Genomic DNA, 16,535 nt, shown 5'->3' with positions numbered 1-16,535 from the left:
GTCACTGGCATGTGTCAAACTTTTTGACAACTTGACATAAGTCAAAAATCTAACCTAAAAAAGAAGCAGCTGACAAGCCAGGGCGTTTGTTGTCCTATATAGCTTGGCAATAATTTTTTTAATTTCTATGTCCAGTGAAGTCCTATAAAGTGAATAAAAAAAGAGCCATATTGCATAAAAATGGCCTATTTATCCCGCAGGGAAATAGACGACCTAAAACCGTCGCTAGAGAAGTTAATTTACAAAGTATTGGGGGGCAGTGACTCTTCCGTACTGAGGGTCACCCTAGATTGTTTAACGAACGGCTATGAACGTCGCAGAATCGCCGACAAATTAGACTCTTATATAGAGAGCAAAAAGGCCAGCAGACTGGCCGATAAAATCCAGGATCTGGTGGACGATTTGGAGTCCTCTCGTAAGTCAAAGAAACGCTCTTATGATGACGACCGAGAGAGGGACTCCAAGAAAAGTAAGGGTGATAGAGACAGAGACTCTTCAGATAAAAGAGATAGACACCTCACAGATAAAGACGGTATGGTGAGAAACGTGAAAATGGATCCCTTACCACCTCCCAGTAAAAACAATGTCAGCTTGGCTAATATTAAAATACCTCAGCCAAGCATTTATGGCATACCCACGGGGCTCTTAAATAAAGGGGATGCGGAGAAGGCCAGGAAGATCGCTCAGTTACAGGTAATGTTACTTTACTTATTGAATCATTGATTTACGTGTGAACAAGCAGTCTCTTGCCCTTTGTCTTACACATTAATTAATAATATCGTTGGTTTTATTTGTTAGGCCCAAATAAAAAACAAACTATCGACGGGCATATTGGGCAACGCGATCCAAATCCCCATTGTACCGAATAAGCCCCAGCCCCTAATACTAGACGAAGAAGGCCGGACCATCGACAAATCAGGTAAAGCGATTCAACTTACTCATGTAGCACCCACACTAAAAGCCAATTTAAGAGCCCTCAAACGGGAACAGTACAAAGACAAAAGTGAGAAAAGGGACGAGGACAGTTCGGAAACGAACTACCTGGATCCTAGGATCGGGTTGAAACCTGCAGTCCGTACAAAGCGGGCCCTCAGGTTTCATGAACCCGGCAAGTTTCAACAGTTGGCCGAGAGGCTCAGGATGAAGGTACGGTCCCTTTTTTTCCTGTTTTCCACTTGCTATGACGGGGGTTCTCTTCAATTAGAGATTATTCGATTTCTCCTGCTTTAAATGTGTAATTTATTGGGTGCGACGGTCATCTTCAGCGGTGAATTCTATTCTAGACCCAACTGGAGAAGCTTCAAAACGAGATTTCCCAAATTGCCAAGAAAACGGGCATCTCGTCCGCCACCAAGTTGGCTCTGATTGCCAAAGCGGAGGGCTCCAGCGATGATGTGGTCCCCGTCATGGAATGGTGGGACTCGGTCATCTTGGAGGATAACCTGGACACCTTAACGGCAGATGGAAAGATCGCCATTAAGGAGGGTTCTATTAACAGTTTGGTGGAGCACCCCACCCAAATGAGGTGCCCCAGTAAGTAGTTTTTTCGTTTGGAATTGAATCTGCTTTCTTGTGGTGTAATTTTTATTGAAATCGGTGGGGTATTAGGGGAGTTATGGGGAAATCAGTTTGACCCTCGGAAATTTTTCTTCATTTTCTCCTAACTTGCAAACTATTGGAATAGTGAAAATTTTTATGGATACATTTTATGTTCGGAATTAAAAATCCTTTCCAGTGATCCAAGTTCCATGGAAATCCGTGGAAAATTAAGAGAGTTATGAGGAAAACACTTTATTCCCATTGAATTTTTCTTAATTATTTTTTAATTAGGAAACTACTGGAACAATGAAAATTTTTATGGATACATTTTTTGTTCGGAATTAAAAATCCTTTCCAGCGATCCAATTTCCATGGAAATCCGTGGAAAATTAAGAGAGTTATGAGGAAAACACTTTATTCCCATTGAATTTTTCTTAATTATTTTTTAATTAGGAAACTACTGGAACAATGAAAATTTTTATGGATACATTTTTTGTTCGGAATTAAAAATCCTTTCCAGTGATCCAATTTCCATGGAAATCCGTGAAAAATTAAGAGAATTATGAAGAAAACACTTTATTCCCATTGAATTTTTCTTAATTATTTTTTAATTAGGAAACTACTGGAACAATGAAAATTTTTATGGATATATTTTTTGTTCGGAATTAAAAATCCTTTCCAGTGATCCAATTTCCATGGAAATCCGTGGAAAATTAAGAGAGTTATGAGGAAAACACTTTATTCCCATTGAATTTTTCTTAATTATTTTTTAATTAGGAAACTACTGGAACAATGGAAATTTTTATAGATGCATTTTTTGTTTGGAATTAAAAATCCTTTCCAGTGATCCAATTTCCATGGAAATCCATGGAAAATTAAGAGAGTTATGAGGAAAACACTTTATTCCCATTGAATTTTTCTTAATTATTTTTTAACTAGGGAACTACTGGAAATATGAAAATTTTTATGGATACATTATTTGTTCGGAATTAAAAATCCTTTCCAGCGATCCAATTTCCATGGAAATCCGTGGAAAATTAAGAGAGTTATGAGGAAAACACTTTATTCTCATTGAATTTTTCTTAATTATTTTTTAACTAGGGAACTACTGGAAATATGAAAATTTTTATGGATACATTATTTGTTCGGAATTAAAAATCCTTTCCAGCGATCCAATTTCCATGGAAATCCGTGGAAAATTAAGAGAGTTATGAGGAAAACACTTTATTCCCGTTAAATTTTTCTTAATTATTTTTTTATTAGGAAACTACTGGAGCAATGAAAATTTTTATGGATACATTTTTTGTTTGGAATTAAAAATCCTTTCCAGCGATCCAATTTCCATGGAAATCCGTGGAAAATTAAGAGAGTTATGAGGAAAACACTTTATTCCCATTGAATTTTTCTTAATTATTTTTTAATTAGGAAACTACTGGAACAATGAAAATTTTTATGGATACATTTTTTGTTCGGAATTAAAAATCCTTTTCAGCGATCCAATTTCCATGGAAATCCGTGGAAAATTAAGAGAGTTATGAGGAAAACACTTTATTCCTGTTGAATTTTTCTTAATTATTTTTTAATTGGGAAACTACTGGAACAATGAAAATTTTTATGGATACATTATTTGTTCGGAATTAAAAATCCTTTTCAGTGATCCAATTTTCATGGAAATCCATGGAAAATTAAGAGGGTTATGAGGAAAACACTTTATTCCCATTGAATTTTTTTTAATTATTTTTTAATTAGGAAACTACTGGAGCAATGAAAATTTTTATGGATACATTATTTGTTCGGAATTAAAAATCCTTTTCAGTGATCCAATTTCCATGGAAATCCGTGGAAAATTAAGAGAGTTATGAGGAAAACACTTTATTCTCATTGAATTTTTCTTAATTATTTTTTAACTAGGGAACTACTGGAACAATGGAAATTTTTATAGATGCATTTTTTGTTTGGAATTAAAAATCCTTTCCAGTGATCCAATTTCCATGGAAATCCGTGGAAAATTAAGAGAGTTATGAGGAAAACACTTTATTCCCATTGAATTTTTCTTAATTATTTTTTAATTAGGAAACTACTGGAACAATGGAAATTTTTATAGATGCATTTTTTGTTTGGAATTAAAAATCCTTTCCAGTGATCCAATTTCCATGGAAATCCATGGAAAATTAAGAGAGTTATGAGGAAAACACTTTATTCCCATTGAATTTTTCTTAATTATTTTTTAACTAGGGAACTACTGGAAATATGAAAATTTTTATGGATACATTATTTGTTCGGAATTAAAAATCCTTTCCAGCGATCCAATTTCCATGGAAATCCGTGGAAAATTAAGAGAGTTATGAGGAAAACACTTTATTCTCATTGAATTTTTCTTAATTATTTTTTAACTAGGGAACTACTGGAAATATGAAAATTTTTATGGATACATTATTTGTTCGGAATTAAAAATCCTTTCCAGCGATCCAATTTCCATGGAAATCCGTGGAAAATTAAGAGAGTTATGAGGAAAACACTTTATTCCCGTTAAATTTTTCTTAATTATTTTTTTATTAGGAAACTACTGGAGCAATGAAAATTTTTATGGATACATTTTTTGTTTGGAATTAAAAATCCTTTCCAGCGATCCAATTTCCATGGAAATCCGTGGAAAATTAAGAGAGTTATGAGGAAAACACTTTATTCCCATTGAATTTTTCTTAATTATTTTTTAATTAGGAAACTACTGGAACAATGAAAATTTTTATGGATACATTTTTTGTTCGGAATTAAAAATCCTTTTCAGCGATCCAATTTCCATGGAAATCCGTGGAAAATTAAGAGAGTTATGAGGAAAACACTTTATTCCTGTTGAATTTTTCTTAATTATTTTTTAATTGGGAAACTACTGGAACAATGAAAATTTTTATGGATACATTATTTGTTCGGAATTAAAAATCCTTTTCAGTGATCCAATTTTCATGGAAATCCATGGAAAATTAAGAGAGTTATGAGGAAAACACTTTATTCCCATTGAATTTTTTTTAATTATTTTTTAATTAGGAAACTACTGGAGCAATGAAAATTTTTATGGATACATTATTTGTTCGGAATTAAAAATCCTTTTCAGTGATCCAATTTCCATGGAAATCCGTGGAAAATTAAGAGAGTTATGAGGAAAACACTTTATTCTCATTGAATTTTTCTTAATTATTTTTTAACTAGGGAACTACTGGAACAATGGAAATTTTTATAGATGCATTTTTTGTTTGGAATTAAAAATCCTTTCCAGTGATCCAATTTCCATGGAAATCCGTGGAAAATTAAGAGAGTTATGAGGAAAACACTTTATTCCCATTGAATTTTTCTTAATTATTTTTTAATTAGGAAACTACTGGAACAATGGAAATTTTTATAGATGCATTTTTTGTTTGGAATTAAAAATCCTTTCCAGTGATCCAATTTCCATGGAAATCCATGGAAAATTAAGAGAGTTATGAGGAAAACACTTTATTCCCATTGAATTTTTCTTAATTATTTTTTAACTAGGGAACTACTGGAAATATGAAAATTTTTATGGATACATTATTTGTTCGGAATTAAAAATCCTTTCCAGCGATCCAATTTCCATGGAAATCCGTGGAAAATTAAGAGAGTTATGAGGAAAACACTTTATTCTCATTGAATTTTTCTTAATTATTTTTTAACTAGGGAACTACTGGAACAATGAAAATTTTTATGGATACATTTTTTGTTCGGAATTAAAAATCCTTTCCAGTGATCCAATTTCCATGGAAATCCATGGAAAATTAAGAGAGTTATGAGGAAAACACTTTATTCCCATTGAATTTTTCTTAATTATTTTTTAACTAGGGAACTACTGGAAATATGAAAATTTTTATGGATACATTATTTGTTCGGAATTAAAAATCCTTTCCAGCGATCCAATTTCCATGGAAATCCGTGGAAAATTAAGAGAGTTATGAGGAAAACACTTTATTCCCGTTAAATTTTTCTTAATTATTTTTTTATTAGGAAACTACTGGAGCAATGAAAATTTTTATGGATACATTTTTTGTTCGGAATTAAAAATCCTTTCCAGTGATCCAATTTCCATGGAAATCCATGGAAAATTAAGAGAGTTATGAGGAAAACACTTTATTCCCATTGAATTTTTCTTAATTATTTTTTAACTAGGGAACTACTGGAAATATGAAAATTTTTATGGATACATTATTTGTTCGGAATTAAAAATCCTTTCCAGCGATCCAATTTCCATGGAAATCCGTGGAAAATTAAGAGAGTTATGAGGAAAACACTTTATTCCCGTTAAATTTTTCTTAATTATTTTTTTATTAGGAAACTACTGGAGCAATGAAAATTTTTATGGATACATTATTTGTTCGGAATTAAAAATCCTTTCCAGCGATCCAATTTCCATGGAAATCCGTGGAAAATTAAGAGAGTTATGAGGAAAACACTTTATTCCCGTTAAATTTTTCTTAATTATTTTTTTATTAGGAAACTACTGGAACAATGAAAATTTTTATGGATACATTTTTTGTTCGGAATTAAAAATCCTTTCCAGTGATCCAATTTCCATGGAAATCCATGGAAAATTAAGAGAGTTATGAGGAAAACACTTTATTCTCATTGAATTTTTCTTAATTATTTTTTAACTAGGGAACTACTGGAAATATGAAAATTTTTATGGATACATTATTTGTTCGGAATTAAAAATCCTTTCCAGCGATCCAATTTCCATGGAAATCCGTGGAAAATTAAGAGAGTTATGAGGAAAACACTTTATTCCCGTTAAATTTTTCTTAATTATTTTTTTATTAGGAAACTACTGGAGCAATGAAAATTTTTATGGATACATTTTTTGTTTGGAATTAAAAATCCTTTCCAGCGATCCAATTTCCATGGAAATCCGTGGAAAATTAAGAGAGTTATGAGGAAAACACTTTATTCCCATTGAATTTTTCTTAATTATTTTTTAATTAGGAAACTACTGGAACAATGAAAATTTTTATGGATACATTTTTTGTTCGGAATTAAAAATCCTTTTCAGCGATCCAATTTCCATGGAAATCCGTGGAAAATTAAGAGAGTTATGAGGAAAACACTTTATTCCTGTTGAATTTTTCTTAATTATTTTTTAATTGGGAAACTACTGGAACAATGAAAATTTTTATGGATACATTATTTGTTCGGAATTAAAAATCCTTTTCAGTGATCCAATTTTCATGGAAATCCATGGAAAATTAAGAGGGTTATGAGGAAAACACTTTATTCCCATTGAATTTTTTTTAATTATTTTTTAATTAGGAAACTACTGGAGCAATGAAAATTTTTATGGATACATTATTTGTTCGGAATTAAAAATCCTTTTCAGTGATCCAATTTCCATGGAAATCCGTGGAAAATTAAGAGAGTTATGAGGAAAACACTTTATTCTCATTGAATTTTTCTTAATTATTTTTTAACTAGGGAACTACTGGAACAATGGAAATTTTTATAGATGCATTTTTTGTTTGGAATTAAAAATCCTTTCCAGTGATCCAATTTCCATGGAAATCCGTGGAAAATTAAGAGAGTTATGAGGAAAACACTTTATTCCCATTGAATTTTTCTTAATTATTTTTTAATTAGGAAACTACTGGAACAATGGAAATTTTTATAGATGCATTTTTTGTTTGGAATTAAAAATCCTTTCCAGTGATCCAATTTCCATGGAAATCCATGGAAAATTAAGAGAGTTATGAGGAAAACACTTTATTCCCATTGAATTTTTCTTAATTATTTTTTAACTAGGGAACTACTGGAAATATGAAAATTTTTATGGATACATTATTTGTTCGGAATTAAAAATCCTTTCCAGCGATCCAATTTCCATGGAAATCCGTGGAAAATTAAGAGAGTTATGAGGAAAACACTTTATTCTCATTGAATTTTTCTTAATTATTTTTTAACTAGGGAACTACTGGAAATATGAAAATTTTTATGGATACATTATTTGTTCGGAATTAAAAATCCTTTCCAGCGATCCAATTTCCATGGAAATCCGTGGAAAATTAAGAGAGTTATGAGGAAAACACTTTATTCCCGTTAAATTTTTCTTAATTATTTTTTTATTAGGAAACTACTGGAGCAATGAAAATTTTTATGGATACATTTTTTGTTTGGAATTAAAAATCCTTTCCAGCGATCCAATTTCCATGGAAATCCGTGGAAAATTAAGAGAGTTATGAGGAAAACACTTTATTCCCATTGAATTTTTCTTAATTATTTTTTAATTAGGAAACTACTGGAACAATGAAAATTTTTATGGATACATTTTTTGTTCGGAATTAAAAATCCTTTTCAGCGATCCAATTTCCATGGAAATCCGTGGAAAATTAAGAGAGTTATGAGGAAAACACTTTATTCCTGTTGAATTTTTCTTAATTATTTTTTAATTGGGAAACTACTGGAACAATGAAAATTTTTATGGATACATTATTTGTTCGGAATTAAAAATCCTTTTCAGTGATCCAATTTTCATGGAAATCCATGGAAAATTAAGAGAGTTATGAGGAAAACACTTTATTCCCATTGAATTTTTTTTAATTATTTTTTAATTAGGAAACTACTGGAGCAATGAAAATTTTTATGGATACATTATTTGTTCGGAATTAAAAATCCTTTTCAGTGATCCAATTTCCATGGAAATCCGTGGAAAATTAAGAGAGTTATGAGGAAAACACTTTATTCTCATTGAATTTTTCTTAATTATTTTTTAACTAGGGAACTACTGGAACAATGGAAATTTTTATAGATGCATTTTTTGTTTGGAATTAAAAATCCTTTCCAGTGATCCAATTTCCATGGAAATCCGTGGAAAATTAAGAGAGTTATGAGGAAAACACTTTATTCCCATTGAATTTTTCTTAATTATTTTTTAATTAGGAAACTACTGGAACAATGGAAATTTTTATAGATGCATTTTTTGTTTGGAATTAAAAATCCTTTCCAGCGATCCAATTTCCATGGAAATCCGTGGAAAATTAAGAGAGTTATGAGGAAAACACTTTATTCTCATTGAATTTTTCTTAATTATTTTTTAACTAGGGAACTACTGGAAATATGAAAATTTTTATGGATACATTATTTGTTCGGAATTAAAAATCCTTTCCAGCGATCCAATTTCCATGGAAATCCGTGGAAAATTAAGAGAGTTATGAGGAAAACACTTTATTCCCGTTAAATTTTTCTTAATTATTTTTTTATTAGGAAACTACTGGAGCAATGAAAATTTTTATGGATACATTTTTTGTTTGGAATTAAAAATCCTTTCCAGCGATCCAATTTCCATGGAAATCCGTGGAAAATTAAGAGAGTTATGAGGAAAACACTTTATTCCCATTGAATTTTTCTTAATTATTTTTTAATTAGGAAACTACTGGAACAATGAAAATTTTTATGGATACATTTTTTGTTCGGAATTAAAAATCCTTTTCAGCGATCCAATTTCCATGGAAATCCGTGGAAAATTAAGAGAGTTATGAGGAAAACACTTTATTCCTGTTGAATTTTTCTTAATTATTTTTTAATTGGGAAACTACTGGAACAATGAAAATTTTTATGGATACATTATTTGTTCGGAATTAAAAATCCTTTTCAGTGATCCAATTTTCATGGAAATCCATGGAAAATTAAGAGGGTTATGAGGAAAACACTTTATTCCCATTGAATTTTTTTTAATTATTTTTTAATTAGGAAACTACTGGAGCAATGAAAATTTTTATGGATACATTATTTGTTCGGAATTAAAAATCCTTTTCAGTGATCCAATTTCCATGGAAATCCGTGGAAAATTAAGAGAGTTATGAGGAAAACACTTTATTCTCATTGAATTTTTCTTAATTATTTTTTAACTAGGGAACTACTGGAACAATGGAAATTTTTATAGATGCATTTTTTGTTTGGAATTAAAAATCCTTTCCAGTGATCCAATTTCCATGGAAATCCGTGGAAAATTAAGAGAGTTATGAGGAAAACACTTTATTCCCATTGAATTTTTCTTAATTATTTTTTAATTAGGAAACTACTGGAACAATGGAAATTTTTATAGATGCATTTTTTGTTTGGAATTAAAAATCCTTTCCAGTGATCCAATTTCCATGGAAATCCATGGAAAATTAAGAGAGTTATGAGGAAAACACTTTATTCCCATTGAATTTTTCTTAATTATTTTTTAACTAGGGAACTACTGGAAATATGAAAATTTTTATGGATACATTATTTGTTCGGAATTAAAAATCCTTTCCAGCGATCCAATTTCCATGGAAATCCGTGGAAAATTAAGAGAGTTATGAGGAAAACACTTTATTCTCATTGAATTTTTCTTAATTATTTTTTAACTAGGGAACTACTGGAAATATGAAAATTTTTATGGATACATTATTTGTTCGGAATTAAAAATCCTTTCCAGCGATCCAATTTCCATGGAAATCCGTGGAAAATTAAGAGAGTTATGAGGAAAACACTTTATTCCCGTTAAATTTTTCTTAATTATTTTTTTATTAGGAAACTACTGGAGCAATGAAAATTTTTATGGATACATTTTTTGTTTGGAATTAAAAATCCTTTCCAGCGATCCAATTTCCATGGAAATCCGTGGAAAATTAAGAGAGTTATGAGGAAAACACTTTATTCCCATTGAATTTTTCTTAATTATTTTTTAATTAGGAAACTACTGGAACAATGAAAATTTTTATGGATACATTTTTTGTTCGGAATTAAAAATCCTTTTCAGCGATCCAATTTCCATGGAAATCCGTGGAAAATTAAGAGAGTTATGAGGAAAACACTTTATTCCTGTTGAATTTTTCTTAATTATTTTTTAATTGGGAAACTACTGGAACAATGAAAATTTTTATGGATACATTATTTGTTCGGAATTAAAAATCCTTTTCAGTGATCCAATTTTCATGGAAATCCATGGAAAATTAAGAGAGTTATGAGGAAAACACTTTATTCCCATTGAATTTTTTTTAATTATTTTTTAATTAGGAAACTACTGGAGCAATGAAAATTTTTATGGATACATTATTTGTTCGGAATTAAAAATCCTTTTCAGTGATCCAATTTCCATGGAAATCCGTGGAAAATTAAGAGAGTTATGAGGAAAACACTTTATTCTCATTGAATTTTTCTTAATTATTTTTTAACTAGGGAACTACTGGAACAATGGAAATTTTTATAGATGCATTTTTTGTTTGGAATTAAAAATCCTTTCCAGTGATCCAATTTCCATGGAAATCCGTGGAAAATTAAGAGAGTTATGAGGAAAACACTTTATTCCCATTGAATTTTTCTTAATTATTTTTTAATTAGGAAACTACTGGAACAATGGAAATTTTTATAGATGCATTTTTTGTTTGGAATTAAAAATCCTTTCCAGTGATCCAATTTCCATGGAAATCCATGGAAAATTAAGAGAGTTATGAGGAAAACACTTTATTCCCATTGAATTTTTCTTAATTATTTTTTAACTAGGGAACTACTGGAAATATGAAAATTTTTATGGATACATTATTTGTTCGGAATTAAAAATCCTTTCCAGCGATCCAATTTCCATGGAAATCCGTGGAAAATTAAGAGAGTTATGAGGAAAACACTTTATTCTCATTGAATTTTTCTTAATTATTTTTTAACTAGGGAACTACTGGAACAATGAAAATTTTTATGGATACATTTTTTGTTCGGAATTAAAAATCCTTTCCAGTGATCCAATTTCCATGGAAATCCATGGAAAATTAAGAGAGTTATGAGGAAAACACTTTATTCCCATTGAATTTTTCTTAATTATTTTTTAACTAGGGAACTACTGGAAATATGAAAATTTTTATGGATACATTATTTGTTCGGAATTAAAAATCCTTTCCAGTGATCCAATTTCCATGGAAATCCATGGAAAGTTAAGAGAGTTATGAGGAAAACACTTTATTTCCGTAAAATTCGTCTTAATTTCCTCGTAACTCAGAAACTACTAGATAAATGAAAATTTCTATAGATACATTTTTCATTCGGAATTAAAAATCCTTTCTCACGACCCAATTTCCACGAAAATCGACGAAAAATCAGAGAAGTTATGCGACTTTTCAGCGGATCCAATTAAACCGGTTTACATGCCGGTGTTCCTAACCAAGAAGGAACGCAAGAAGCTGCGCAGACAGAACCGTCGCGAGATGTGGAAGGAGGAACAGGAGAAGATCCGGTTGGGCCTGGAACCCGCCCCCGAACCCAAATTGCGGATCTCGAACCTGATGAGGGCGCTGGGCACCGAAGCGGTCCAGGACCCGACCAAGATCGAGGCCCACGTCAGGTCAGTTTTTCTCGTTTTTTCAAAATTTTTATAGATACGTTTTTTGTTTGGAATTAAAAACTCTCTTTTATGATCCAATTTTCGTGAAAATCCGTGGAAAATTGAGGGAGTTATAGCGAAAACACTTGATTTCCGTTGAATTTTTCTTATTTTCCCTCTAACTCAGAAACTACTGGATCAATGAAAATTTTTGTAGATACATTTTTTGTTTAAAATTAAAAATCCTTTCTTATGACCCAATTTCCACGAAAATCGGTCGGAAATTAAGGGAGTTATAGCGAAAACTCTATATTTCCGGAAACGTTTTCATACTTTCCTCGAAAACGGTTGACAGTTGACAATTGACATTGAGGGAGCGCACCCAAACAACAAATAAACAAATGAATACCGACAGGGAACAGATGGCGAAACGTCAAAAGGCGCACGAGGAGGCGAACGCGTCCCGCAAACTGACGGCGGGGCAGAAGCGCGACAAGAAAATCAAGAAACTGAAGGAGGAAACGACGCTCGGGGTGCAGGTGGCGATTTACCGGGTGCTGCACATGCACGAGCTCGCGTCGAAGAAGTTCAAAGTGGAGACGAACGCGAGGCAACTCTACATGACTGGGTGCGTCGTCCTGTATCCGGACTGTTGCCTGATCGTGGTGGAGGGGGGCCCCAAGCAACAGAAGAAGTACAAAAGGTACGTGCCCGCTATTCTGTAGATGATTTATAGCGTTTTAACGGTTTTGCACGCTACATCGATGTTTACACACCCTGTATACTTTTTTTTTCGTCAAGGTGTTGTTCCTGGTCTTTAGGTCGAGATTGCTCGGAAACCGTTGGATTAATGAAAGTTTTTGTAGAGACGTTTTTTGTTTGAAATTCAAAATCCTTTCTTATGGTCCAATTTTCATGGAAATCGGTGGGAAATTAAGGGAGTTATGGCAAAAAAACTTTTTTCCTGGAAAATTTTTCTTAGTTTTCCTGTAACTCGAAAACAGTTGAAGTAATGAAAATTTTTGTAGACGCATTTTTTGTTTGGAATTAAAAATTCTTTCTTATGATCCAATTTCCATGGAAATCGGTGGGAAATTAAGGGAGTTATGGCAAAAAAACTTTTTTCCTGGAAAATTTTTCTTAATTTTCCTGTAACTTGAAAACAGTTGAAGTAATGAAAATTTTTGTAGAAAAGTTTTTTATTTAGAATTTAAAATCCTTTCTTATGACCCAATTTCCATGGAAATCGGTGGGAAATTAAGGGAGTTATGGCAAAAAAACTTTTTTCCTGGAAAATTTTTCTTAATTTTCCTGTAACTCGAAAACAGTTGAAGTAATGAAAATTTTCGTAGATACATTTTTTGTTTGGAATTAAAAATCCTTTCTTATGATCCAATTTCCATGGAAATCGGTGGGAAATTAAGAGAGTTATGGCAAAAAAACTTTTTTCCTGGAAAATTTTTCCTAATTTTCCTGTAACTCGAAAACAGTTGAAGTAATGAAAATTTTTGTAGATAAGTTTTTTGTTTAGAATTAAAAATCCTTTCTTATGATTTAATTTTCATGGAAATCGGTGGGAAATTAAGGGAGTTATGGCAAAAAAACTTTTTTCCTGGAAATTTTTTTAAATTTTCCTGTAACTCGAAAACAGTTGAAGTAATGAAAATTTTTGTAGACGCATTTTTTGTTTAGAATTAAAAATTCTTTCTTATGATCCAATTTTCATGGAAATCGGTGGGAAATTAAGGGAGTTATGGCGAAAAAACTTTTTTCCTGGAAAATTTTTCTTAATTTTCCTGTAACTCGAAAACAGTTGAAGTAATGAAAATTTTCGTAGATAAGTTTTTTGTTTAGAATTAAAAATCCTTTCTTATGATCCAATTTTCATGGAAATCGGTGGGAAATTAAGGGAGTTATGGCAAAAAAACTTTTTTCCTGGAAAATTTTTCTTAATTTTCCTGTAACTCGAAAACAGTTGAAGTAATGAAAATTTTCGTAGATACATTTTTTGTTTGGAATTAAAAATTCTTTTCAGTGATCCAATTTTCATGGAAATCGGTGGGAAATTAAGGGAGTTATGGCAAAAAAACGTTTTCCCTGGAAATTTTTTTTTAATTTTCCTGTAACTCGAAAACAGTTGAAGTAATGAAAATTTTCGTAGATAAGTTTTTTGTTTAGAATTAAAAATCCTTTCTTATGATCCAATTTTCATGGAAATCGGTGGGAAATTAAGGGAGTTATGGCAAAAAAACTTTTTTCCTGGAAAATTTTTCTTAATTTTCCTGTAACTCGAAAACAGTTGAAGTAATGAAAATTTTCGTAGATACATTTTTTGTTTGGAATTAAAAATTCTTTTCAGTGATCCAATTTTCATGGAAATCGGTGGGAAATTAAGGGAGTTATGGCAAAAAAAACGTTTTCCCTGGAAATTTTTTTTTAATTTTCCTGTAACTCGAAAACAGTTGAAGTAATGAAAATTTTCGTAGATAAGTTTTTTGTTTAGAATTAAAAATCCTTTCTTATGATCCAATTTTCATGGAAATCGGTGGGAAATTAAGGGAGTTATGGCAAAAAAACTTTTTTCCTGGAAAATTTTTCTTAATTTTCCTGTAACTCGAAAACAGTTGAAGTAATGAAAATTTTCGTAGATACATTTTTTGTTTGGAATTAAAAATTCTTTTCAGTGATCCAATTTTCATGGAAATCGGTGGGAAATTAAGGGAGTTATGGCAAAAAAACGTTTTCCCTGGAAATTTTTTTTTAATTTTCCTGTAACTCGAAAACAGTTGAAGTAATGAAAATTTTCGTAGATAAGTTTTTTGTTTAGAATTAAAAATCCTTTCTTATGATCCAATTTTCATGGAAATCGGTGGGAAATTAAGGGAGTTATGGCAAAAAAACTTTTTTCCTGGAAAATTTTTCTTAATTTTCCTGTAACTCGAAAACAGTTGAAGTAATGAAAATTTTCGTAGATACATTTTTTGTTTGGAATTAAAAATTCTTTTCAGTGATCCAATTTTCATGGAAATCGGTGGGAAATTAAGGGAGTTATGGCAAAAAAACGTTTTCCCTGGAATTTTTTTTTTAATTTTCCTGTAACTCGAAAACAGTTGAAGTAATGAAAATTTTTGTGGATAAGTTTTTTGTTTAGAATTAAAAATCCTTTCTTCTGATCCAATTTTTATGGAAATCGGTGGGAAATTAAGGGAGTTATCGCAAAAACAAAGACAACCCGGTTCCACTATCCGGGGACATGTACGAACCGTTGCACCATTGAACCCTATGCCCCGCACTTTGTTCAATTGTTTTCCCATAATGTTTCGTGACGTCACCGAGGCCTTTGACCGCGTCGCACTCTTCGCAGGTTAATGCTGAACCGCATCCGATGGGAGGAAGACACGGTGAAGGACCCGGACGGGAACGACGTGCCGAACAAGTGCGTGTTGGTGTGGGAGGGCGCCACCAAACAGCGAAACTTCGGCGAGATGAAGTTCAAAGTGTGTCCGACCGAGCGGATGGCGCGCGAACACTTTAAGAAACACAAAGTCGAACACTACTGGGATCTGGCGTACAGCGGGGCGGTGTTGGAACAATCTAGTGACCTGGTCGATTAAGGGGGAGGGCGGAGTCGATCGGCGATTGTTTTTTAGTCTAGCTATATAGGGTCACTTGATTAGCTTTTGTGAGGGATGCCGACGTATTATGTTCAAATATATTTTTAAAATGTGCCTTTTGTTGTTTTATTTCTCTGCGACTAACGAGGAGTCTCGATACCGTCGGAGGCCTTACGAAAGTCTCGATATATCTGAAACTGTTATTTTTTATTTGGAATTTCTATATAAGATACACAGATGGCGCTTGCTCGCACGCCAACAGAATTCTATAAGAACTATGTATAAGAGCTTCCACCTAGCAAACACAGATGGCGCTAGCTGATCCTTATTGCAGATTCCTATAGGAAAAGTGCATAAGAGTTTCTATGTAAAATACACAGATGGCGCTTACTAGCACGCCAACAGAATTCTATAGGAACTAAGTATAAAAGCTTCCACCTAACAAACACAGATGGCGCTAGCTGATCCTTATTGCAGATTCCTATAGGAAAAGTGCATAAGAGTTTCTATGTAAAATACACAGATGGCGCTTACTAGCACGCCAACAGAATTCTATAGGAACTATGTATAAAAGCTTTCACCTAGCAAACACAGATGGCGCTGGCTGACCCTTTTCGCAGTTTCCTATAGGAAATGTGCATAAGAATTTTTATATAAAATACAGAGATGGCGCTTACGAGCACGCCAACAGAATTCTATAAGAAATATGTATAAGAGCTTCAACCGTAAAAACACAGATGGCACTAACGAACACTTCAATAAATTTAAGATATTAGATAATTGAACCAAATTTCACATGGTCATAACTTTCTTCCTGGTGCGTTTCAATCAATGAAACTTGGTAGGAATGAAGTGTATTTGATCTACTTTTGAACAGTACAACTCCCTTAGTTCAACTCCCTCTGTGTGGCTAGTTACAGATAAGGACATTTTGGCAAAAAGTCCTTCGGGGCCAAAGTTCACATGCTCATAACTTTCTTCCTGGTGCATTTTAATCAATGAAACTTGGCAGGAATGAAGTGTATTTGATCTACTTTTGAACAGTACAA

General features: G+C 32.1%; 1 protein-coding gene across 1 annotated transcript; it reads left to right on the top strand.

Annotated features, from left to right (window-relative positions):
- Positions 1-44: 44 nt before the first annotated feature.
- LOC126747806 (U4/U6 small nuclear ribonucleoprotein Prp3) lies at positions 45-15,600 on the top strand. The gene is made up of 6 exons (XM_050456710.1): positions 45-693; positions 799-1,146; positions 1,284-1,533; positions 11,674-11,893; positions 12,288-12,575; positions 15,237-15,600. Exons 1-6 carry the CDS (start codon positions 181-183, stop codon positions 15,484-15,486), a joined length of 1,869 nt encoding a protein of 622 aa, XP_050312667.1. The 5' UTR covers positions 45-180; the 3' UTR covers positions 15,487-15,600.
- Positions 15,601-16,535: the final 935 nt, after the last annotated feature.

This window comes from Anthonomus grandis, chromosome 20 (assembly GCF_022605725.1).
Source record: "Anthonomus grandis grandis chromosome 20, icAntGran1.3, whole genome shotgun sequence".
NCBI classification, from domain to species: domain Eukaryota; kingdom Metazoa; phylum Arthropoda; class Insecta; order Coleoptera; family Curculionidae; genus Anthonomus; species Anthonomus grandis.
The sequence above is the reverse complement of the archived record's forward strand: the minus strand, read 5'-3'. Positions and strand labels throughout refer to the sequence as shown.

Excerpts from the sequence above, each read along its gene's own strand:
- LOC126747806 (XM_050456710.1), top strand. The coding sequence starts at position 181 with ATGGCCTATTTATCCCGCAGGGAAATAGACGACCTAAAACCGTCGCTA. Across the intron at positions 1,534-11,673 it reads CACCCAAATGAGGTGCCCCA|CGGATCCAATTAAACCGGTT; the intron begins GTAAGTAGTTTT and ends GCGACTTTTCAG. Across the intron at positions 11,894-12,287 it reads AAGATCGAGGCCCACGTCAG|GGAACAGATGGCGAAACGTC; the intron begins GTCAGTTTTTCT and ends GAATACCGACAG.